Here is a 25,318-nt window from a genome sequence, read left to right as displayed (position 1 = left end):
AGGGAGAAATGTGAAGTATTTTTCTAGTAAAAATTGACTGCTTAAATTTATTTTACAGAACATATGTACAATATAAATGTATCACATATACTTAATAAATAAATTCAATATTGACGGAGAACAAATTCAAGTTTCTCATGTTACAAAAGTCACAGATACCAATTTAATGAAATGAAACTTTGACACACAAAATATTTACGTACAACCCTGTAAAATATCGAACCCTTATTAAACAACTGTACGTATATTAATTAAAGTACCTTCAATACTGCGAATCATCCCATCTCCCTCTGGCAATTTGCGGACTGGAACAAATAGCGTTGCTTCTTCCTAATGTAGACAACTTGTTAATCGGGATAAAATAACCCCTTCCCATTATACAGGGTGTGAACGTAAAACCGTGAAAATGTTCAATTCTTTGCAAAGAATTTGGAAACGAAACGAACGAAATCACCTCGATACATTGTTGCCAATTTTTTTATTTTTTTGTATTTCCTCTTTTGTTTTAACATTAGAACTGAACACTAACAGGTTACTGTTTAGGTTGGTTTTATTAATTTTTAAACTAAATATATTTTTTAGCAGCACATTATTTATTTATTTATATTATGTTTGAGTCAAACTTAATTGAGTGAAAACTTCACGAGAGTATTTATCGGAATTTCTTCCAATGTCGGCTTTGCGCCTAGGCGCATGATAAAAGACTGGTTCTGGAAGGTTTCGCAAGGTCTGCTGAATCTGTGACCTATGATCTCCTTTTAGCTTCAATTCTAGATATGCAGCTTTTTTGTTCAGGAGAAAAAAAAAGACGACTTTCATTTTTAACATGCATCAGCTGACTTTGCGTAAAGGCCATGTTACATCCAGGCACCTGCAAATCGGTCTCTCCAGAGACCGTAATGTTTAGATGAATTTGGAATAAGGCCCATAATGCCTGTTACTGCCCGTTGTTAACCAGGTTATGGTTAAGGTTCACAAGAAAACATGTTAATTAACGACTGGACTTAGGATTTCATAGAAATTTTGGAGGTGATTCAACAATAATTCGAGGAGGAATCTGTTTTCAAGGTCACGCAAAGTTAGTAGTGTTACGTATGGGATTTTTTTAACAGCTGATCGGTATATAAGAGAGGTTCTTAAGAAAAATGTAGTGCCCTTGCCATCCAAATTTTAGATTGGCCAGAAGTTGGTCCAGACCTAAACCCAATCGATCATGTCTGGGACTATCTAGAAACGCGCATAAAAGCTCCAGATAAACACTAACTTCTAACTGACTTCGGCAACGCCTTTGATTTGCTGGACCAAGGAGTGTTACTGAACAAACTTCAAAAGTTTGGTATTAGAGGTGAGTTTCTATCGGTGCTATCGAGCTATCAGCAGGGCCGTACTCAGCAGGTCAGCTGTTTCTTCTCCCCCAACAAAGATGTGCAATACAGAGTTCGGCTTCCGAAATGGGATGGGTACACGTGAGGCCTTGTTCAGCATGCAGGTGTTGGTGCAGAGATGCCGGGATGTGTCCGTAGATGCGTTTGCGTGTTTCATAGATTATGAGAAGGCTTTCGAAACCGTCCAGCACAGTAAACTCATTGAAATACTAAGGAAACAAAACCTAGATGAACGAGATATGCGAATAATAGCAAATCTATATTGGCACCAGAAAGCAAAAATAGTAGTGAACGGAGAGATGTCGGATGAGGTTCGAATCATGCGTGGTGTGAGACAGGGCTGCGTGCTGTCGCCTCTGTTATTTAACCTGTACTCCGAAAGCATTTTTGAAGAAGCATTATACGAGAAACACCAAGGTATTATTCTCAACGGTACAGTTATAAATAACTTCAGATACGCGGACGATACTGTGCTTCTCGCGAGTACGCTGGAGGACCTGCAGGAACTTTTGAACTGCGTGGCAGACAGAAGTAGGGAGATGGGACTCAAGCTGAACATCAAAAAGACTAAATGGCTAGTAGTAAGCAAACATAGAGATGTGTGGGGTGATTTGGAGTACGACGGAAAACCCATAGAATGCGTCCAACATTACAAATATTTAGGCTGCATACTTAACTCAGAGTGGGACAACACACAAGAGATAAGATCCCGAATAGAGCAAGCCCGGGGCGCCTTCGTTAAAATGAAGGCCGTGTTATGCAGCCGCGATATCGATTTAGCTTTGAGGATTCGCATTCCCAAATGCTATGTCTTTAGTGTGCTCATGTATGGGGCCGAATCGTGGACGCTGACCGAAACCATGTGCAGAAGACTGGAGGCTTTCGAAATGTGGACATACAGACGCATGCTGCGAGTCTCGTGGGTTGACAGAGTCCGAAATATAGACATATTAAATCAACTAAACAAACAAACAGAAGTCATACACACTATCAAAAAGAGAAAACTAGAATATTTCGGACATATTCTACGCAACACAAAGTACCAAATACTCCAACTCATTATGCAGGGCAAGATAGATGGTAGGAGAGGCCCAGGCCGTCGCAGAACTTCCTGGTTGAAGAATCTGCGGCAGTGGTATGGTGTTAGCGCCAGGACACTTTTTAGAAGAGCGGTGGACAAAGTCCAGATTGCGCTGATGATCGCCAACGTTCGATAGGACAAGGCACGCTAAGAAGAAGACAACACAGATGTCTAATCTGGGCCCAAAAATGATTATTTATTTAAAAATTTACCACTGCGTACAATCAGTTGATGATTGTGCAGTGCTACAGAGAGACATTAATTCTCTATGGGAGTGGTATAGGATGAACAATTTACAAAGCACTGTAAAATGTACCTGTACGGTTTTGTCTCGACTTAAAAATTCTACTGATTGCTCACATAGAATGGAAGAGTGTATGTTGAAGAGAGCACCAGCAATAAATGATTTCGGTATCATTCATTACGTTTTGACCGGCACTTTGAGGACACCCTTAGCCGTGGTAACCGTATGTTGGGTCATGTCTGGAGAATGCCTGAAGATTTTGAGAATTTGGGATGTTCAGTTCATATGTCCGTACTATCTTGGGTCAATAATCTGGTCTCCATTTTATGAAATTCATAAACACCGAATTGAAGCTGTGCAGAGAAAGATATATGATGGGCCAGATTGGTTTACAAGTGGATATCATTGAAGTGGGAGGCTTTCATGGACTGGCTACTCTCGAGGACTCTAGAAAATTTCTGGATTTATGTTTTGTCATTCTATCACTGTGGCGATTAATTCTCCTTGTGTTTTGTAAAGTTTTAATTGTCACGTCCGTTCTAGAGAATTGAGAGGAAGTCACCTTTTGTCTCCTGTAGTGATTAATAGAATATGCCTTTCAATAGGCTGGTGTGCTTTACAAATCAACACAATACCAACAAATTAAAGTGATTAAATTTTGTTAAATTGATATGTAGCACGAGATTGTGTTTTATCAACACGTTAACTAATGAAGTTTCAAATAGTGCGCCATTTGAATGATGTGCAGTTCTTTTACTGTCCATAGTTTATTATATTCTTTTTGTTATTATGCATAAACACCGATTCCCATATTGGTGACAGCTAGAGACCTTAGTCGCGGTTAAGATTATTAGGTTGCTTATAGATTTCTATAGACTCTCGGATTTTTCGTTGGTAGAAGAATCAATTCTACATTACATGCAAGAATTTAGATAAAATTAAAATCTTAACCGCGACTCAGGTTTCTTCACCAATATTTGAATCAGTCATCGGAGACGGTGTTTATGTCCCTCATTTAGCTCCGTCCCTCTCAAACAATATAAAAGCAAGTACAGAGTAAAATGCGAGCAGTCAAGCTCTGAAGCAGCCAACAGGATGATTGGTGAAACGTAAGCTGGTTCGAATTAGCAAAAACCGACGCAGGAGGAATCCAGAAGTTTTCTTACGTTTATGTAGATTTTTCAAACCAACTTCCACAAGCTAACTCTTCTGGATCATTTTGTTGGCTCGTTCAGAACTCATTTCACTTTGTATAGAGGAAAATAAAGAAAATGGCAAATACAAAAGAAAGACGAATAAAACATACGTTTATAAAAATGTTTCGAATTCCTATTAAAATTCTTCAACTTTTTTATTAATAATAATACGTACACCATGTGAGATATGAAAAAAAGTTTCGTAGAAAAGTTTCTTGGACTCTCCTGAAGATTTAAAATATTATAATTTTGTTGATACAGGGTGTCTCAAAAGTGTCCCTCCCCCACCCCTCGACATAATCTTTGTTATTTTAAATAAAATACCCCCTATATTTCGACATTTTTTGAATCCTTCACCTGCCCGGTCAAAATAAAGGTCACTTTCTAAAAAAATTCCTATTCGAATTTTCAATAACTTAGGCAGAAATTGAGGTTATGTTTTTTTTATATTTAAATGTTAGTTACTTTTTGAGATAACACGCGTACAAATTCTTGTTGAATTTAAAGCTGCCCACATTAAGTCACTTGTTGGCAAATAAAACCTATTGCTATAATTCTATAAAAAAAAGTTAACTAAAAAGGCTGCCTTGATGAAAAAGTCAAAGTTTGTTTATACCTTAATGCGTTAAAAAAGATTGTGATGTCACAGCCAACTACATTTTTAAATATTTTGATATTTCTTTTTTGTTTTGATGCCAGATGAAACGAGCATTTTGAGGGGTACAATTTTAGCTAAACTTCGAATTAACGAAACCTTTTTATTTAATTTTTTTCAACCTGTTTTGAAAATGCTGAGTTTGGCGAGTGCTCCATAATCCACGAACGCCGTAGAAGATCTATAAAACGACGTGCAATTTAGAACGAGAAGACCAATAGTTAGATGTTTTAGGGTTTTAAAAAGTAGATTCCGTGTATCAGCAGGAAAAAGTTGAAGCAAATATTGCATGTTAAAGGATGATGTCCCTCGGGGTTGAGTTTTAGGAAAATGGTTTATTTACCAAATGATCATATTTTTGTCATTCAAATTAAATATCCGCATACCATTAAGGAACACGGTGATCTATTATTGCACAGAAAATACATTCCAATATCGCGCTTAGTAAAGGCCAAGGCTCAAGAAATAGCAGAAAAACTTAATGTTTCAAATTAATGGAGAATCAGCAGATGTGAGTCAAGAAGACGTAAATCAGTCTAAAGATAAGTTGCCCACACTACTCCTCGGATAGCGGCGACACGATGTTATAATACCGAAGAGATTGGCCTTTTCTTCCGAGTCTTATCTAACAAAACACTTGCTTTGAAATTTGAAAAACTTAGTGGTGGAAAGCCTTCCAAGGAGAGGCTTACAATTTTATTTTGTGCTAATATGGCATGACAAAAAGAAGATTTGCTCGTGATTGGAAAGGCTGCGCGACCATTCAAAAATGTGGCAATTAAAAATTTACCGGCAATATGGAAATTTTACAAGAAAGCATGGATGACACGAGACATTATGAATGACTGGTTGTTACAATTTGACAGACCTAAAAAGGCGAAAAAATTTATTATTCTTGGATAACGCAGCATCGCACCCCCCCCCCGTGAGGTTAAATTACAAAACATAAAAATTATCTTCTTGCCTAATACATCAGTATGTTAACCTCTACATCAGGGTATTTTATCAAAGACGGATCAAGTAACGTCCGCGTCAGATTTAGCAAGAAACTCTTGGAAACTATGTTGCAATCGACAATACTAGAGCGACTGAGGAGACTAGTTTGAACATTGAATATGCAATCGAAAACATGAAAGGACAGATTTTGGGTATACCTCTTCTCTTCTTCGCTCTGCAAAGCGCTAAGCTCCATTACTGTCCCATTTGGCAACGGTTTTGCTTTGGGATCTTCACGTAATATGGGCAAACTACGAAACAGGTATTCAAATGCTCTAGGTATTACACCAGGCGCATTTTCGGTCCCAACCATTGTAAATGTTTTACCTGGAATAAAAGACCCTCAGTTCGAAAAGAGTTTCTCCGATCAAACCTAACCAGATCCCGAGGCACCGTATGCAAATACAGTTGCATCCCTCCCATTAATAAAATGTAATAATTTGGATTTCATAACATCTTTGAATAATTCTTCTTAGGTTAGATAGGGGCCGAATATTTTTGTGAAAGTATATTTTTTATTAACACTTTCGCCTTTGGCCGCCACTTTTCATGTTAACGTGTTGTCTGTTAAACTATAGAGGTGTGCAAAAGATATACCTTTTTTGTTTCGAAGATACACCTCCACACAATCATCCTAAAAAATATTCCATAATCAATACTATAGTTTTGCCAGTACAGAAAAAAATACATGAATAATGTTAGATATCGCCGCCATTAAATAAAACAACGTGCACAACGATAGCAAAATGTGAACTGCGAATAAAGAAAAAATTTCGAAAAAAAAGCAAAACCAAAAAACTGAACTCACTTTTTTACTGGGCTGAACAAGGTCACTGCATTGGTTAAAGCGGTCCTCTAAGTTAGATCGTACATTTTGTATCCCGTACCTGTTCCAAGATAAAAAAACGCTCGGGTCTCTAGCTTTTAAGACACGTCTTTCGAAAACATGAAGGAATTATCAACAAAATCCAATTCAACTGCCACTAGCACAGCGAGAAAACTACCACCAATTCCCTCAGCCGTTACACAGTGAAACTTTAAGTTTAAAAACCATGCATAGATAGAAAGTTCTTCGTCGTTTACAATTCTTCGAACGGTGGGAAATTCACTAGGACCATACGCCCATTATTAATCCCCTCAAGCAAGATTAGAACAGAGACGTTTTTGTATATGTACTTTGTGTACGACTACTACGAGTTATTAGTGAGGGCAAGATAACAGTAAAGCTGTCTAATCGATATCAATTTGATTTATTAGCAGCTGAAAAAATTAAAAAACGTTGATTGGATATCGTTGACACTTGCTGTACATGTCCAAGTTACGGTTGGAAAGTTCAGACCATAGAGAAAACTAATTATTTTCCTCTATGGTTCAGATTCAATTCAAAGAGGATAGTTAAATTAATGTTATGACGTCTCTCTTGTTTACCTGTAAAATTATTTGAAACTTGAATAAAAGTAAATTCGTAATTAAATAAATAAATAAAGTAATTCGGTTTTCATTTTTGTGATTATTAGGGTTTAAGTAAACTAGCAAAAACCTCGTAAATTATTTAATGTAAATATATAGGACTGTTTTATTACAACTTAGATTTCTTATTGAGAAATGACATAGCAGCAGTAATGAATTCATCAGACTCAATGCATTCTTTCAAAGCTTTGGTTTCTCTCTGATTGCATTCAATCAATACTTTTTTAAAATTAGCCATAATTAAAGCTTTATTTCTTTTAACATTTTGAAGAGGCAGTTTTCCATATTCATGCAGATTTTCCATAAACGCCTGAAGTTCACTTAGCGGTACAACTTTTGAAATTAACCCAAATTGATAAGCTTCACTTGCTGACAACTTCCTGTTTAAGATTATAACTTCAGATGCAATGCTGCGGCCAAATGTGAAGGGAAAAGTATATGAAGATCCTCCTTCGGCACATAATCCCATTTTCAAGAAAGGTGTATCGAAAACTGCATTCTCTGAAGCATAGATGATATCACACAAGGCAACAGTTGTGGCAGCTATTCCTATAGCGGGGCCATTTACTACAGCAATTAACAACTTCGGAAAGTTAATGAAAGCTTGAATCATTTCTTCCACAAGCCGAAACTGATTTTCCGGGTCGGACACTGTTTCCATAGAACTTTTGATATCATTCCCACTACTGTAATAATTTCCAGTACCTGTTAGTATAGTTATTACAACTTCATCATTCACAGCATCATTATTCATGGTTTTTTTAATTTTTTCATACATATCCTGATTTATAGCGTTCTTCACATTTGGTCGGTTTAATGTAATCGTCCGTACACCATTTTTTAAAGTTAGAAGGACGAAGTTTTCACTCATAATGGCACTACTTTACGTTTCATATATTTACTACAGCAAAATAGTTTTTATGAATTCCATTGCAATCGTTATCAGACCTTGGAACTGATTTTTTGTAGCGGTCAGCCATAGGTTAGGGTTAGTAGATTTGAATGAATATTTATTTCAATATGTATTCATATCATTTCCTGGACCAGATATAGCAATTGTAGAGTTAGCCAGATGTAAATAATAAAAATGAGTATTCAATTTCCTCTTTTTCTTTGCTTTCAAAATAAGCACTATGGACACTCGCCCATTGTGAACAGTCTTGAGTATTTCAGTTGTTTGAATCACAGACACTTTCAATGACTTTTCCTATTGGTCACCGGCGAACCGTACTATCCTTTGATTAGGCATTTCCTTATCTAAAATCAAGAAAAAAATTGAACCGACCCAAAAAAAAACATTTAACCGCTCTCGCTTAGGCCTGCTTTCGACAAGCGTGAACAACAGAAACAGCGGGTCAAATATTTTAATTGAGGGAAATAGAATGTTACACTTCCAATTTACAGTCAGCCACAAGCGCTCTTGTGAAGCAAATTTCTCTTTGGTTTACCATCATTGTTTGAGTGATTGGTACAACTCAACTTATTTTTTAATGGTATTTTTTTTTAATGTCACCTTTCATACTGTTTTCGTGAATCGCGTCACGGCATTATTACTTTTTATTTTTATTTAGAAGATTTCGAAAATAATTTAGATTTCTTTTAGCTTAGTTTATGTAATCAATACGTAATTAAGGTTTTCTCTTACAAATTATGGGAAACTAACTAAGCGCACAATGATCACTTTAGCAATTTCTAATTATCTATGTTCTGTGGTTTCTGTCTAATGTAAATAAAAACAATAATTTTTCAGGTAAATACAAAAGGATTTTAACGGTAACAACACTGAAATATAACATTTTTTTAAATATTTATGTCCTCTCTTTAAATCTAGCGTTTCAGTCTCGATTCTCTTAGGTTAAGTGAATTGTTTCTTTGAATTAGATTCTATTGCAAAAAATGTCAACCCTTAAGTTTGTGTGGAAGTGTATGTTCTCCCCAAGATTAATAAAAGTTTATGGCAACGGTCCTGTCGAGGTATACTTGGTAATATAGGGAAAGAGACATTTTTCCATTTTTATTTTTTGTTGTAGCAGTTTTATGAGCCCCAATTATTGGAAAAGTGGGGAGACCAAATAATACATTCTGTAAGTTTGCCGGCATAAGATACCAGTATTGTTTAAATAATTTTTATTTCAGCTTTATATAATATGGAAATTAGGAATATATACATCTCCATTCTTAGTTGGTATCTTATACCAGCGGGGCTACTTTGAACTACAGGGCCTGACGAGTCTCTCGAAAGTAGTCACTGGTGTGAGTGTCATTTTAGTAATCTCTTATTGTATCAGGGGCATAAGCAGATCCCGAAATCCCTTGTATCAGCAATTTATGGGAGTCTTGGAACAGGCTCAGCGGGACATCCGCAGCGTTAAACCTGAACTGATGAAGTATGAGTTTGAATTTTCAGCTTGGCCTGTAGAATATCACATTAGCAGCAAAATGTAATGTTCTACATAGTTCTGGGTCTAGCTGCATCCTATTTATAATTTTTTTTAGAGATACCATGAGATATATAGGAATTCACAAACCCACAATGCACCAAGATATCTTTCAATATATCACCTCGTTGCCTTTTCGCGTAATCGCCTATCTCGCTGTTCATTCCTTTGGCATAAGGTTAATATACCCGGGAAGTATTGGCATGTTGCAAATGATACTGGGTAATTTTGTGACAATTTCATATTTCTGTGTGAAATTTTATTTTCTATTGTAGAACAAAGCTTACTTCAAGGCAGATTTAAATTGATAGAATCACACCGGGCAGAAAGGTTCAAGTTAAAAGCAGTAGACGGCAACTTCATCGATAGTATCTTGATTGACAAGAGGAACATATCTTCCAATGGCAATATATTGGTTATCTGTAGTGAGGGTAATGCCGGGTTCTATGAAATTGGTACCATAATCACCCCAATTGAAGCGGGATACTCAGTGTTGGGTTGGAACCATCCAGGCTTCGGTGGCAGTACCGTAAGTTCAGGCCACTTTAAGTCGATTAAAATGGAAATGTCCAATTTTTATCTAGGGCATGCCTTATCCGTCTCAAGAACAAAACGCCATAGATGTGCTGGTGCAATTCGCTATAAATAAACTGAGTTTTGAGGTTGAAAATATATTGTTTTTTGGATGGAGTATTGGGGGGTACGCAACTTCGTGGGCCGCCATGAACTATCCCGATGCCAAGGGAGTCGTACGTATTTATATTGCTTCTTCTTTCTCTTCCCAAGACGCAAAATACTTTATTCTGTAATTTACTGAGTAGAGTTTTTTTCTTTTTTGTTTTATTTCGCAAAAAACTGAAAAATGAAAATTGACCACAGCTAAAAGACTGTTTTTAAGTTGTCATTCTCTTTTAAACGGCGATATAGCCTGTAGAGACAGCTACAACCGCTAATATATAGAGTGTTCACGATATTCCGTGCTGTATTAAATTTGCTGCTATCGACTTCGGATTCGGTGAGGTAGACGTCCAAACCCACGTTTAAGCTGTTGAAATGGGGCGCAATAGAATATTGCTGAGTATTTTTTAAAAAATGTTGAATTTTTTATTGGGTTATTTGGGCTTTCAGAAAGAAAATATTTTCTGGAAAAATGTTCACCGTTGAACCAGGAAGTGTTATATACAGGGTATTTCAGTTATGTAAAAAAATCTAAATTTGGTATGAATATGGCATTGGTATTGGTATTGGTATTAAAGGGGGGCGCCCTCGCGTGCGTCCAAGCACATAGGCCACCAGATGGGCCCGTTGTGCCCCCAGGCCGCTCTAGAGGGCGTCCAGAATGCCGCCCCTCCTATAGAAGGTCAGCAACTTCTTTAGCCCAATACCGTGCACTGAGTCCGGATCGATCAGGGCCGTTCCAAAGACTCCCAATCTTTCCCATGTCAAGGGAGGCCACTCGGTGAGCAGATGATACGGGGTCTCCTCCCCTTCCATGCACCACCTACACACCGGGTCATCTCCAATGCCTAGCAAGCAAAGATGCCTCCTAAGCCTGCAATGTCCTGTGTAGGCCCCTGTTAGTGCTCTACACTCCCTTCTGGTCAGTCTAAGCAGCTCCCTGGCCCGAGGAAGGGCGGGCCCATCCATCATAAGCCTCGCCTGCCTCATTCCCGGAGCAACTCTCCAGCCCCCCGCGGCCCGGTCTCTCGCCCAGGCTTCGAGAGCTCCCCGCCTCACACACGGGGCGATCCCCAAGCGGGGCTCTGGCCCTTTATGCCTATGCGAGGAGCCCTCTCTGGCTAAGGCGTCCGCTGCCTCATTGCCTCGGATACCGGTGTGACCCGGGACCCAGACCAACGTGACCTTCCTCTCCTCAGCCACCCTTCTCGGTACCCCTTTGCACTCCTTTATCAACAAGGAGCGCGTACGCACTGGCTTCAGCGCCATAAGTGCATATCCGAGCAGACGACGACTCTCCTGCTTCCGTGGTTGAGCCGAAGCATCTCTCTGACCGCCATCAATAAAGCGAAAATTTCCGCCTGAAACACAGTGCAGTACTGACCTAGAGGGACCGGCAAGCTCGATCCCGTTGTCTCGCAGTACGCTCCAGCTTCGGCCAGATCTCCCATTCTGGACCCGTCCGTGTACCAGATAAGTCCATCCCAGGAGCCGATTCTGCCCTCTCTCCACTCTTCCCTTGATGGAAAGAAAAAGGTCAATTTGTCAAAGAACGTCATCTCGGGGATCATGACGTCACTCGGCATGCCCATGATCGCGCGATCCCCGCGACAGCCCTCTAAAATGTCGTACGGACCCCGATTGAAGGTTCCCTCCCTCCAGAGCCCGCAGCTCGCCAGCCTCACAACTGTCCTGGCCGCCTCCAGAGCCTCTAGGGCCCTCGTGGGCGCCGTTCTCATGGCGCCCGTTATGCAGAGGCAAGCCAATCTCTGCAGTTTGTCAAGAACTAGCCTTGCTTCCGCTCTTTTGGTCCTGTCCCACCACCACTGCCCCATGCGTGAGTATAGGCACCACCATGGTACCGTAAATCCACTGCATGATCTTCGGCCTCAGGCCCCAAGTGCCCCCTACCGCTCTCCGGCACGTCCACAGAGCTCCAAAGGCCGACCTGGTCCTTGATCTTATATGTTCCTGGAAGGTCAACTTAGAGTCCAACCATACGCCCAAGTACTTGACACTTCCGCTTGCAGAAAGAGGCACCCCATCCATCGAAATGTTGAGGTTGCACTCCACCTTCCTTTTTCTAGTGAAGATGACCATCTCCACCTTGCCAGGATTGACAGCCAACTTGCTGTCCAGGCACCATTGTGAGAATCTTGCCAATGCCTCGTTCAGGAGCCCCTGCATCCTCCTCACGTCCGTCCCCTGTGTCATTATCATAAGGTCGTGTGCATATGCCTGAGCATATACCCCGTGTTCTTCCCTCAGAATATGCAATATCTCGTTCACCACTAGGCATATCTAGGGCATATCCAGAGCTACAATTTGTGCATTCACGGTTTTCGTCTGTCGCACATGCTGCTCGAGATATTTGAAAAAAATGCATGTCGAGATCGCTATATCTCGCGATGACGTCATTTATTGTTACGATGTATAGGGCTATTTGGCTTTACTGTTAAAAGAAATTTCTGACATGTCGTATCTATGATGAACTGCCAATGTTCACCTGAGAGAGTTGGCATTTAAGTAAAATGTGAAATATCCTCAGACCTATCTGCAGTTACATTAAAATATTCCATATCCAGCCCGATTGAGTTTTAATTAAATACTTTATAAAATATTTCTCCCTTTCGAATAAAAGATTACTTAAGGCGAACGGTATGACCGATAATCGGCTTTTTGGTATGGCCGGATAGAGGAAGGAATAAGTTATTTGCATCTCCAATTTCGGCCCTCCATGTAAATAACTAAAGCAAACATAAAATGGACGCACATGTTCTAACCAGTCTTCTATTTTTCGCCATAATTACTATTCGTCCTTAACTAGAATACGCTGGAGTCTATAATAAAATGGGTGCAGAGAAGGGCCACTATTAAAAGACTCGCTCTATGAAATCAGGCTTCAAAAAATAAACTCGGCCAAATTCCATTACGTGGAGATTTAACAGAGTCCTACAAAATTTTGTCCTAATTGAATACTTTATATAAGAATATTTACATAACTTAGTTATATTTTGAATGAATTAAGAAAATACAAATTTGAATAATTGACATTAATATGTTGACTTTGAAGTTTATGTTTATAATTAGTTGCCAAGAATTTATTTAGTTGTTGGTTTATTTTCAACATTATTATTATTATTGACGAATAATTGACTTAAATTACTAATACCTTTTCGATCATTTGCAGCATTTATTTGTTTTTTTAATATAAATAATTTTCTTGACTCTTATTTTTTGTTATTGTATTATAATTTCTGTTTGTTCAATATTCATATTTATTTAAAACAGTTGCTGTTATTAATTAATTTTTTTTTAACTTTTTTTTAATTATTTTCAGTTAAAATTTTCAATTAAAATTTGTTAAACCAGTAATAACAACATTCTTGTCTTCTGAATACGATCTTGTTATTATGTTATTATTGTTAAAATTTCTAATCAAAGTTAGGTCAAGGATTTTTTTTTATCTTTTCCAATTTCAATGGAAATGGAGATTCAATGGAATAATTAATTAAACAGTTATTAATAAAATGGTTGAAAAAAAAATTGTAATACATTTTCCATAACAGTTGTATATTTGTATGTAATGTATCTAATCGCTTTTTTTCGTAATTGTCTGTGACTTTGTCTAGTTTACTTGAACCTAACTTTAACTTTTGTACGGTTTTTTTTTGTATTTTGTATTTTGTAAGGTTTCTAAACCAGTAACAGCTTTAAAAATAATAATAGTAATACTCCAAAAATTAATAACTAAAACAAACGTAAAGACTAAATGAAGTCTCCTTGAAAGTATAGAAAACCAAAGGCGGGAAGATGTTAAAGGGAGCAAAAAGGTCAATTTGGTGTTGGTTTCGCTGATCTGGGAATGAGAGAATTTAACTTAATGTTAGTATGATGCCGTTTGCTCAGGTTTGAACATGAACATATTTACAGATTTGCGTAACCTCGAAAATCGATGCCGGTTCTGTTTTAAACTTGCCTGTTTTTGTTTTTAAGGTGATAGATGCAACTTTTGACGACATTTTGCCCCTGGCGATTAATCACATGCCTAAATGGTGGGAACCCATAGTTAAGTTGGCAATCAGGGAACATGTGAATCTCAACATATTCGAACAACTTTCAAAATATCCGGGACCTATACTCTTGATCCGTAGAACCGACGATGAAGTGATATGCTTAAAGTAAGACCCTCATTTGTTTTTTTTTCAAGTACAGAGATTTTACTCACATAAAAAAATATTTTCTGATGTACCAAACAATTTTAATTTTTTTTTAGGTTTTCTTTAATTTTTAATAGGTGATTTTAACGGAAACTTCTAATATCCCTTCTAGCTTTCATTCTTTTTTTCTAGCTTAAGTTCGTGTTTAGACAATGTTTTTTGGTAAATTTCTGTACAGATCCCTTTAGAACTGAAACAACTGATAATTAGATCATTTAGGTTCAGAAATGCACTTTCTATTAACAGGACAGGCATATACACAGTGGATTTAAAGTATATAGACCATTAACAGAAAGAATATGTTAGCTAGAACTTTATAAAGGATGGTAATCTGAATGTGGCTTCAAAATTCCTTGAATTTATTAATGTTCTAGAAGAAAATTATAAAAAATGCTGGTTTGACGCTAGACTAAAATCAAGACGTCGCTATCTCCAGTTTCTCAGAGAACTGGAGATGGGGAGCACTATAAAAAAATTAAAATTAAAAATAAAAGTTGGATTTGTATAGAACTCACAGTGACGTTCATGAATACAATACCAGGCAGAGAAACCATCCACTTCCAGTCTGTCAGCGACTAACTCAATGTCACAGTAGTCCAGGCTATCTGGCTATTAAATTTTTCAACATATTGAACGCAGAAATGCAAAATAAAATATATAAAAACTTTTCTTCCTATTGTGAATATTTATGTTTTGTGAATTAAATTTTATGTATACGATCTTTTATGACATTAAAATGTTTCATGTGTGGTTAATATATTTTAGTACTTTTCATTTGACCTGTGTAAATTCCTTATGTATATTGACACCAATAAACAAATCTGAATCTGAATCTGACATCGGATAATCTATTGATCATCCAGTGGCATGACAGGCAGATTACACCAAATATTTAGGGCTACGTTCCTGCAACGCCAGGTTGCAACCGCGATAACCAGTATAATCTTCCAGTAAAATCCAATAAAATCTTCCAAAATAAAAACTTTTTTTTTTTTTAGAGAAAACGATTTATCTTCAAACCGAGGCAATCATCTGTTGATAAAAATATTAAAACATCGTTATCCAGCAATATACGAGGAACATCAACTCGAACTTTTAAATGATTATTTGGCTGTTACCGGAGCTGCGCAGGGTAAGTGTTTTTCGAACATCTGGATATGCCATTAGACATAAACTTCTCGTCCATTTTCAGTGTGCTGAAAAAGTTATTCGAGGTGAAAAGTTAAAATTTTCCAAAAAGAACTACAATCTTCATTATACCTACTCATATCTCACGTATACAAACAATCAGACACTTAATATAAGTAAAAATTGCTGTATTTCTGAAATGGTCTAGAGCATAATTGAATTGAATTTAAAAACCCAGTTTTTTACAAAGAATTATAATGCGAATCCTATTTTAAAAGCGAAACAACAAATTTATTTTTCTCTTTCTGCAAAGAAAATCCATCAACCATAATTATAATTTACAAAAATATTAACAAAAATTATAACCCTAGAAAAACTTTTTTAAAGATTCCAATTATACTATTTACAAGTCTCCTGCGAGTGTTGTTGATAAATCTAACTGACGTTTCGCCAGCTGTTTTGGCTTCTTCAGAGGTTAACTGAAACAGGCGCGCATTCTATTGTGTACCCGTTTATATATAGATTTCTAAGAAAGAATCCATAGAAATATTTAAGCAACCAAACAATCTTACCCACGACTCAGGTTCACCTGTATTGGAATCAGTCATCCGAGACAACGTCCACGCCCCTCCTTTACCCCACCCCCTCCAACAGTCTATAAAGAGGTACAAGAGTAAAATGCGAGCCAGTTTCAGTCAAGCTCTGTTTGAGTCAACAAAAACCGACGCAGTAGGAATCCAGAAGTTTTATAAAAAGTATTACAGTAGCCTGTGCAGGTTTCTTTGAAAAAATAACTTTAATTATTTTAAAATGAATCGCGTTATGTTGAGAGTTCTGATTCCGATAAATAAAAGTATGAGAACCATTTTTGCAGATATTTTTACGATCTTCGATTTAAGTATACGAAATAAATAAGAACTAAAAGTTCAGATTTTCACGAAATTATATATTATGACATGACAATTGTTTCGACAACACCGTGTCTTTATCAAATGTAATATTTACAAACTACCTGCTACTATATGTAGCGAAAAACGACATTAATTAAGGTTTTATGGTAATTTTTCGGTATATATAGTAGCAGGTAGTTTGTAAATATTACATTTGATAAAGATAAGGTGTTGTCGAAACAATTGTCATGTCATAATATATAATTTCGTAAAAATCTGAACTTTTAGTTCTTATTTATTTTGATAAATGGATTTTCATCAAGTAAAAGCCACCTCAGTTCAATTTAAGTATACGATATTTTTTTACCTTATTTATTTCTTTGTGTAATTTGACTGGATTAATAACTCCGTTTATATCAAACTTATTAATTTTTGTCTACTTTGATTGTCCATTTTTGCTCACCCATCGGCTTAAGGCTCTATAAATACAGAATAATTGAGGCGGTTAAAAGTAAAGGGATATAGGCGTCAAACTAACGTTTTCCAAAAAATCAACGTCAAATACCTTTTAAAGTATCTAACAGGTATTAAGTGCTTTTACAGACATGTCTTCATCTATATTTAAAGACATAGGTTTTTTTCTCAAATGTATTTTAGAGGTCGATTATACGTTGTATTCCCAATCTTAACTAAGTAAGAAGAAAAGGCTAAATATGTGGTTGTTGTGTAAGATTTAATAAAATAAATAACTATTTCGGTAGTCTGTGCAATGGGAACAAAGTTTTCATTGTTCATCCGAGCAAGAATTTTTGTCCGTCGAGGATATATACATAATGCCGGTTTTTCTTCGATTTCTCAATTAACTCGAAATCCTATTTGCACTCTATATATCATCTATATATAAACCAAAATTTGATTATTATCACTAAGCAGCGCTTCGTTCAACATCGTCATAAGTTATCAGACAGTATTTTAGTTTTGGAATTTAGTGTTTCTAATTTTAATTAGTGGAATTGCCTATAAAAACTTGTGAAATATTTTTTAGGATTTTGAAGCCTATCCTATTTTTAATTACTGTTTAATTTTCACCCACTTTTTTTTTAAATGTCATTTACAGTTTGCTTGTAAATGACATCAACACTACCTTCGCGTAAATAAAGATCTTTTTGCACCTTAGCATTGCTTGACGTCTTTATTGAAGGTGTACCTATAAATGCTTTCTTTAAGTAGATTTAATACATTCCTTTCTTTGCACTTTTCAAGATATATGTTAAGAAAAGAACCTTGCTCAAGGATTTTCAGATTTTGAATATTGACTGAGGCTTGATTTTGTTCAGACTAATACTTAACGTTATAAGAAGGAAAAGTTTTCAGATTCGTTTCTTTGGCACTTGTCCAGGTCCATGGTGGAATTTAAAAAAGGACCTAGTTCCTAAAAATCAGTTAAGATAGCCTGGCGGTCTGCATCAGAAAAGCTTCTGAGCCTTTTTCAAGTCCTTTTAACTCACATTTTACTAAAAAGTTGACTTCTTCATTTAGCCCAGCAATTCTACTATCTACTAAGTACTTTAATTCAAATTGTAATATTGAAATTGAAATCTTTGTGCCCCTTTTGACGGAAATCCAATCGAGATGGTTACTTGTTGTAGAGCAAATATTACGGAAATACAATGTGGATGAAAACATGTGCGTTTCTCTGCTGCAATCGTACATTTCGGAATATTCAACGTCATTTCCGATGAAGATTGGCGAAGACTTTGCCGAGAGAGACAGGTCACAAATGGCTTTGTTTTTGGTAAGTTATCAGCTATAAAAAAGCTAATAAAATCTTGAAACTTGAATTTTGCCATTTGGTTACATTTGAAGTATTTTTAACCACTTAAATGAACCCTTCCAACCTAAATATTTTAAATGATAATGAATAGGAAAAAAATAACAATGAAAATTTTTAATATAGAATGATACCTTATCTCATAACCCGTAAAAAATTTGAAAAAAATTTAGATATAAAAGTTGTTATAGACAGAGATTAAAAAATATTCTAAAACTTATAATTTAGGCAGGTATAATACAATGTGTAGATAATTAGTTATAAAAATGGAATTGTCTAACTGGTCCCCAATTTTTTTCACTACATTTGATGATGCGTAATCTTTCTATAGCGGCAATGATAGATTGTGGGAATATTCTTTATTCACAATTTGAACTTCTCTTCTAATTAGGTTTTCTAGATGCTTTCTGTTATCGATCGTATTTGCGTTTACACGGTCTTTTAGAGTTCCCCATAAAAATGCATCCATCGACGTCAGGTCAGGACTGTTGGCTGGCCATTTTTTCATTTTTCGCGGGCGCCATCTTGTTGAATGAAGTTGTTCCAATGCAAGCTCATCCATATAGTTTTCTCATTTGGATAACCATTACCGTTTAAAGTGACGTCGAAGAAATGAGGAGCTATTGCCCTGTTGCTTAAAATTACACACATTTACAATTTGACGTCCTTGAAAATAAGCATCATTTCCGTTAATTTTTTCCGACGTTGTATGGCAAAACTCAACCCCTTTTTCTCGATGCCTGGGCGTTAATGTTGTTAATTTTAAATATGACATGTATTTTTTTAATCAATGGACTCTCCTTTCAGGCTTTCGATATTTTCTTATGGAAATATTGGGATTTTCTTCCTTAAATCACTTTCTTAGTTACACCAATTTAGCCCACTTATTTGCTGTAACAGACGTTTTCAACAGTAATTATTAAATTAATGGGGTGACATGTCTTTAATGAATATTTTACCAACATAAGAGAAAAAATGGCTTTTTTAACTCCAGTCATATCATATAATAAAAATGATATTTGAACCCTATCAGTTCAAAAACGCCTGTCGCCTAAATATAAAGCGGGATGTAGCAAAAATTATTTTTCACTCAAGGGTTGAGTACTAATGATGCAACGGTGGAGCTCACTAACAAAATTGCTAACCTCCTAACCGGATTATTGAAGAATCCGGTTTAACGGAGACCCGGATTTTTGAGGTGGCACTGTAATTAAAATTACATCATTAATAATTTAATCTTCCAGGCAAGCAAACACCTTAAAGATTTTAAGGCAACCCACTGCATAAGCTTGCCGGGGGAGATGTTCCATCCGCCATGGGAGCTTAACATAGAAGGAGACTTCGTTTTCACGTAATGCAGAAAATCGTAGCAAATATGTTAATAAAATTGAAAATATGCTTAGGTTTTAGTATTGCTGTTTAAAATTCCTATTCGAATTTAAACGATTAAAAAAAAGTATTTTATACTTTGAACTAAGGGTAACAGTGTAGGTTGTTGCGTTAATTTAGTTATCGATAGTTTGTAAAAATAATGCCCGAAGATTTGGAAACAAAAGAAGAAATCATAAGTTAATTAATAAATTCGATTTTTCCGAAACTAATAGGAATGTCTTTATTAATATAGTTATTAAAATAATCATTAAAATGGTCTATTTACCGAGTTATAAATGACGTCAATTGAACTTACTATTACTAAAATTATGTGATATAGCTCATTTGATTGGGAATTATGTCTAGATCATTGTACGAAAAAACTTTTAAAATTTTAAAAATTGTAAACAATTAAAGATGGTAAAAAGTAGTGTTTAGTTTTTTGCTTATATTTTGTAAACTAATATTTTTTTGGATTTTGAAAAATAATTAGTAAAAAAATTAAGTAGATCAAAAAATCTAAATATATTATGGTATAACATAAACCTATCAAAAAACTGATTCCCGTTGGAATGTTTCATTAAAGTTAATTTTTGGTTAGAGAAAAAATTTGTAATTATTTAAAAAGAAAAGTTTCAGCGATAAAGGAAGTACCGGAAAAAATTGTTAAGTGACAATGGTCCACTTTATTGGAAAGTTACAAAAAAAATTCAACGGGGAATCAGTTTTTTGTGTCTAGGTTATACCATAATTTTGTAGAGTTAATCTACTTTATACACTCTAAAATCGGAACTTTAAGCAAAAAACTTAACACTACTTTTTACCATATTTAACTGTTTATAACTTTTGAAATTTTTAATGATCTATGTTTAATTAACGTCATTTAAAACTCATTAACTAGACTAAAAAGGAGATATATATATATACAAAGAGGCGGTTTTCGCAATTTTTCTGTGAACCACAGGATGGCTGGATCCGGAACTTCCATTTCAGAAAATAAATGTTCTTTGAATAAGTTTTTGCTAAGAAGAATATACGAGGTCAAATCAGAAAGTTGTTGAACTGTATTTTTTAAAATCATATAATCATGATACAAAATTAACCACTACCTTCGTATGGGTGTGTCGTCGTTATCACTCGGATTTGGCAATTTAATTTAATATTAAAACCGATTAAAAATGCAAAATATATTTCTTCTAAAAAATCGTAAATAATGTACAATTCATGCATTTAAATTTCTGCATTCTTTGACGAGCCGTCTTTATCCGGCGGTTCATTTCGAACACTTTTCTTTTCCTTAAGCTTTTTTTGAGCATAACTTAAACCCTTCTTGTCAAAATCCAAAGCCATCACTCCCAAGTCGCCGCTATATCGATTCTTGGCGATCTGCAACACACGTATTTAGTAATTTGGTAAACATTTGGACTGATAGATGGCCCGTTACTTGTAGATATTTTTTGCCCTTGATCGACGACAACCTTTTGTCTTGTATAATTAACACATTATCAGCTTCCTGAGACGCTTTGGCTCCCCCAAAAATCGAGCCCGTGGTCAACTCCTCGCTGTCCTTTTCCTTCCTGGGATGTATGACTAAAGTAACATGGCAATTTTTTCTAGTAGCGAACGTTCGGAACGCAGCTATGATCGCATCCTGTTTCCAAAACCTGTCAAGATGTCTGGTTTCATCAGCCACTCCGATCATAAATTGCAGGTTATCTATCACCACGTGACCTATGTCGTATATGTAAGCGGCATGTTCGACGGCCTAAAATGACCGCGCGGTTTCTTCGTGGTCACTTCCAACCGGAGAAATTTACCTCCATAACCACTTTGATTGATTGTTGCCCGTGAAACGTCATGAAATATATGGGCAACTTTTGAAACTTATCCGCCAATTCATCGAACAAGTGCATGTTCTCTATCAACGGCAATTCGGCCATCTGCTGCAACATGGTCCGCGCCAACCTCTCGTTTGTAATTTCGAAACTACCCCACAAAGTGTTCACCTAAAAATCTAACTTGAGTTGATCTAGAAAATATCTGGTGTTACTTTAACGCAAAAAAAAAATTACAAAAAATTGTACGACGTACAATCTATAGTATTATTACAGGGCGTCTCATAGGAGATCTCCTTATCACCAAGGGTCTATTATTTTAAATAGGACATCCTGTATCTTGTTCCGCTAAAGAGCTGATTCTAGTCAATTGCTAAAAACGTTTTTTATAAGTTTCGGCTGGAAAGTATCACTAGCCGTTATCAAGTGAGACCTGAGCGCTATGAGTGAAGCTACCCGCATGTTAAGGTTCCTGACGCGTGACAGTACAGGTTGCTACGGCGCGGGGATCATATTCGTTACACAACTCGACTATAAAATTCACACATCTTCCATGTAAAACCAAAATTATGGAAACGGACGGTACGTTGATAATACTATACACCCTAATGTACGTTTTACTGTTGAATTAAAAACTAATTATAATCTCCCATTCTTAGATATTATCAATAGAAAATTAGACCTAACATTGGATAATTCCCAAATATCGTCGGTTATCAACCTTCTTGTTTACAGATCTGTCAAATTGTCTTAATGCAGTATTAAAACACCTTACAACTGCTATTCTACGTAATAATTGCCACATTGCACACATTAAATGTTCACCACAACCGTCCAAAGACAATGAGTCCGAAAGCAAGCCTACTCTTGCCACTGTTGTCCTTCCATACATTCAAAACGTCACTGACCACATATCAAAGAGTGACAAACGTGAACACAAAACACGAAACCGGACATAAATTTTATACCGAAAATTTTGCAACCCAACAATTTTAACCGCTACGTTTCACCAATATCGGAATCAGTCGTTGGAGACAATGTTCACGCCCCTCTTTTAACTCCGCCCCCCTCAAACAATATATAAGCAGGTGCTAAGTAAAATGCGCGGCAGTTTCGGCTAAGTTCCGAAGAAGCCATCAGGATCGTTGGTGAAACGTCAAGCGAAGCAGGAGGAATCCATAAGTTTTGTAAATAGTATTTCATAATTGCCTTTTAAGTCGATCCTATGATGTATGTATCCTTTGGTCCATATTATTTCGGACAATCGGGACTGTATGTATTGGTATTAGTACTAATGCCGTTTTATAAAAACCTAAATAGACGTAACTTAATATTTAGTCTGCATGCCACCGGCAGGTTGTTTCGAAAATTGCCCCCAAAAGTCAAAACAATAAATTAAACTTTTGCTTGTTGAGTATCACGATTTTGACACTCACCACATATATGAAATTAACGATCAAACTTACACCTTGCATGGCGAGATCCAAAGAATATTCGCTAATAAAAGTTGTTTTTCCGCTGCCGGTTGGTCCAGTGAACACGGTCAATTCTCCTCTTCTGTGCCCTAGCAGCACCTTGTTTAATGTCGGAAATCGTTTCCACTTGGTACCTTGAACCTCAAAAAGTACATTCCTCAAAATATTTGTGTCACGTATTTTTTTTTTAATTTCTAAAAAATTTCAAATTTGTACAGCTCCTAACCTCTTATAACCCTTAAAAAGATGTAGCTAGCAAAAATTTAACATTTATCCTTTATTATTGCATTTTTTATTTCGGCATAAATTTTAGACATTTAATATTATACTTTTAATTTTAAACTAAAGGTAACTTGGTGTAAGGATTTACTGGTGTCCCCATGATGGCAACGAGGTCAGAGCAATTGTGGGGTTACGTCATAGTGCATTACTGGATGTCGTAAATTGACCCAGGAATTTTGTTTGTCAGTTTTGAAACTCGCGTCAAAAGCAGCGTCAAGGTCAACATTTTTAAATTTGGCGGACAATTAAATTGTTTCAAAATGGCCCCAACGATTTAGTGATAAAGGGCAAGCCTTATTTTAAAATTTGAGGATTATTTCACCCGAGAAAAAAATGCGGGGAAATCGCTTTTACCCTTAAACGCCCTACACAATGTAAGTACTTAGTGTTTCCATATTTGAAACCACCTTATTTTTATTTTCGAGCAATTTAAGTTTCTTCTAAAAATTATTAATTAGGTTATTGTAGCGTGTTGCCAATGCATTAGATATTTCTCCATTCTTAGACATCCTTAGCTATTTTTAAATATTTAGAATTATCACTTATATTTCCATTACATTGTAACACGTTATTGAAATGAGTACTTTTCTTCCAAAAATATAAATTATTTCTGTCAAAAAATTATTATTATAAATGAAAATCGAAAATAATTTCCAGCATTTTGTTTTGGCCAATTCACTTAATTTATATTTAAAATTTCTAGGACACCCTTACTGCGGCAACCGGTATATTACGAAATATTGCTATTTCGTAATTGTAATTTTTTGTTGTTGATTGAATTGAATATATTTATTTTTTAAATATTGGGCGGTTAGAGCTGCGCACAATATTACAACTAATCAGTTTAAATTTTACAAAAATCTTTCTTTAATAAAAAAAAATTAGACAATTACCTTATCAATGTTTTGCAGATCTGAAAGCACTCCACTCCTCAAAGACGCAAAAGTTGTTATAGACTTGTGCCAAACCGCGTATGCACCGTTTATCACAGATTTAAAGTCTCGGTTTTCGTTTAAATGTGGAAGCAGTTCGTTAGGCTTAACCAAAAAACACCTCTTCTCGCCGAGTTTTTTGGAAAAATGTCTCGCGGAATCCCAGGACTTGGTATCACTACCAAACCACAACACCAGTTTCTTAAACCGTTCGAAACTTGGCAAGAAATACTGGGACAAAAAATTAACACCATGCGGGGAACACACTATGTTTACGTTAATTTTTGATTTTAAGAGAGTTAAAAAATCAGAAATGGTTGGAACTAGCACCGCTGTATCTTTGCTTCGACCAACTTTGGCAGTTAAAATGCCACCGCAATAAATGTCCGGCAAAATTTCTTCATCTTTGGTCGAACAATGGAGGGTTCTATATCCGATGGTCTGAGACTTCACATTTTCCAGCGGAAAATACATAATTGTGCCATCTTTGTTTATCCTAACATCCAGGCATTCCAAGACCAATTGAGAAAGAACCTAAAAAATAAAATATAGGTAATATAAGACATCTAAGTCACATTAAACCTACTGGAAGACTAAACTGACTTAAAAGATTTGAAAATTCCTCCTCTCTTAAGTTCTTTATTTCCATGGTATTTTGCTTCACTTGGTCCAACAATTTAGTAATTTTAATTAGGTCATTCTCATCTTTAATGGTAACTTTATGTTTTGATTTTTTAAGTGAAAGTCGAGCTTCCAACTGGTTCCACTGCCCACACTTAGTGCAAGAGCTGCACATATACATCCCTAAAGTAATTTTGCTACATAACAGTATAAAATTAGACACTAGACACTAGAGTACTAGTACCTGTGGTCTTATTTATATACAACCTAGCGTCTTTTGAAACCTCTTCTGTACAACCAATACATTTAGTTATAAAGCATGTAAATCCCTCTTCGAATGGCATTTTATTAACATTAAGAGTTTTTTTTATAATGGCAGTTGAAACCTCCGGAATATGTTCAAACCTTACATCGTTGTATTTTCTTTTATGGACATTTAAAATTTGTTTCGCGCTTCTTGATAACTTCGTTTTAAGGCAATTCACTAAGTACATAATATAATTCATAAAAAGGGAAAAACATACTAAAAATTTTAAAGTAAAGACGATGTAAAAGCGAGGTTAATTTGTTTTAACCTAAAACGTGCAACA

At 35.9% G+C, this 25,318-nt stretch overlaps 3 protein-coding genes across 10 annotated transcripts in view; 1 reads left to right on the top strand and 2 right to left on the bottom strand.

Moving 5' to 3' along the window:
- LOC132706920 (enoyl-CoA delta isomerase 2) overlaps nt 1–8,392 on the bottom strand; it is an 11,102-nt gene extending 2,710 nt beyond the window's left edge. The window contains exons 1-4 of one of the 2 annotated variants that reach the window (XR_009619670.1): nt 6,246–6,306; nt 5,936–6,191; nt 5,716–5,884; nt 261–330 (exon numbers count right to left, since the gene is read on the bottom strand). Coding sequence is in view for 1 of the 2 variants with exons in the window: in XM_060678516.1 (XP_060534499.1) it covers nt 7,137–7,898 (762 nt within the window). In the remaining variant the exon portion in view is untranslated. Of the gene's footprint in view, nt 1–260; nt 331–5,714; nt 5,885–5,935; nt 6,192–6,245; nt 6,307–6,365 lie in introns of those variants that run through there. The other variant, XM_060678516.1, reaches the window with a different exon arrangement.
- Nucleotides 1–19,595, top strand: part of LOC132706919 (phosphatidylserine lipase ABHD16A) — a 22,693-nt gene extending 3,098 nt beyond the window's left edge. Inside the window, exons 1-11 of one of the 4 annotated variants that reach the window (XM_060678512.1) lie at nt 8,662–8,800; nt 8,859–9,001; nt 9,058–9,111; nt 9,164–9,468; nt 9,524–9,687; nt 9,741–9,994; nt 10,050–10,214; nt 14,140–14,324; nt 15,362–15,495; nt 18,031–18,176; nt 19,457–19,595. In XM_060678512.1, coding sequence (XP_060534495.1) covers nt 8,924–9,001; nt 9,058–9,111; nt 9,164–9,468; nt 9,524–9,687; nt 9,741–9,994; nt 10,050–10,214; nt 14,140–14,324; nt 15,362–15,495; nt 18,031–18,176; nt 19,457–19,567 — 1,596 coding nt within the window. In that variant the 5' untranslated portion in view covers nt 8,662–8,800; nt 8,859–8,923 and the 3' untranslated portion in view covers nt 19,568–19,595. Of the gene's footprint in view, nt 1–8,661; nt 8,801–8,858; nt 9,002–9,057; nt 9,112–9,163; nt 9,469–9,523; nt 9,688–9,740; nt 9,995–10,049; nt 10,215–14,139; nt 14,325–15,361; nt 15,496–18,030; nt 18,177–19,456 lie in introns of those variants that run through there. The other 3 variants (XM_060678514.1, XM_060678513.1, XM_060678515.1) reach the window with 3 other exon arrangements.
- Nucleotides 19,456–25,318, bottom strand: LOC132706918 (mitochondrial DNA helicase). 4 transcript variants are annotated; one of them, XM_060678508.1, is made up of 7 exons: nt 24,973–25,318; nt 24,694–24,911; nt 24,069–24,641; nt 22,885–23,034; nt 21,401–21,589; nt 21,028–21,348; nt 19,456–20,969 (listed from the first exon to the last, which is right to left on the bottom strand). In XM_060678508.1, the coding sequence occupies exons 1-7, from the start codon at nt 25,232–25,234 to the stop codon at nt 20,814–20,816; spliced, it is 1,869 nt and encodes a 622-aa protein (XP_060534491.1). In that variant the 5' UTR covers nt 25,235–25,318; the 3' UTR covers nt 19,456–20,813. The 4 variants fall into 4 exon arrangements, with proteins under 4 accessions (XP_060534491.1, XP_060534492.1, XP_060534494.1 ...); XM_060678509.1 differs by having other exon boundaries at nt 24,694–24,925; nt 24,973–25,108; XM_060678511.1 differs by lacking the exon at nt 24,694–24,911 and having other exon boundaries at nt 25,253–25,315.

Source organism: Cylas formicarius, unplaced genomic scaffold (assembly GCF_029955315.1).
Source record: "Cylas formicarius isolate icCylForm1 unplaced genomic scaffold, icCylForm1.1 PGA_scaffold_9__14_contigs__length_23061073, whole genome shotgun sequence".
Classification (NCBI taxonomy): domain Eukaryota; kingdom Metazoa; phylum Arthropoda; class Insecta; order Coleoptera; family Brentidae; genus Cylas; species Cylas formicarius.
The sequence above is the reverse complement of the archived record's forward strand: the minus strand, read 5'-3'. Positions and strand labels throughout refer to the sequence as shown.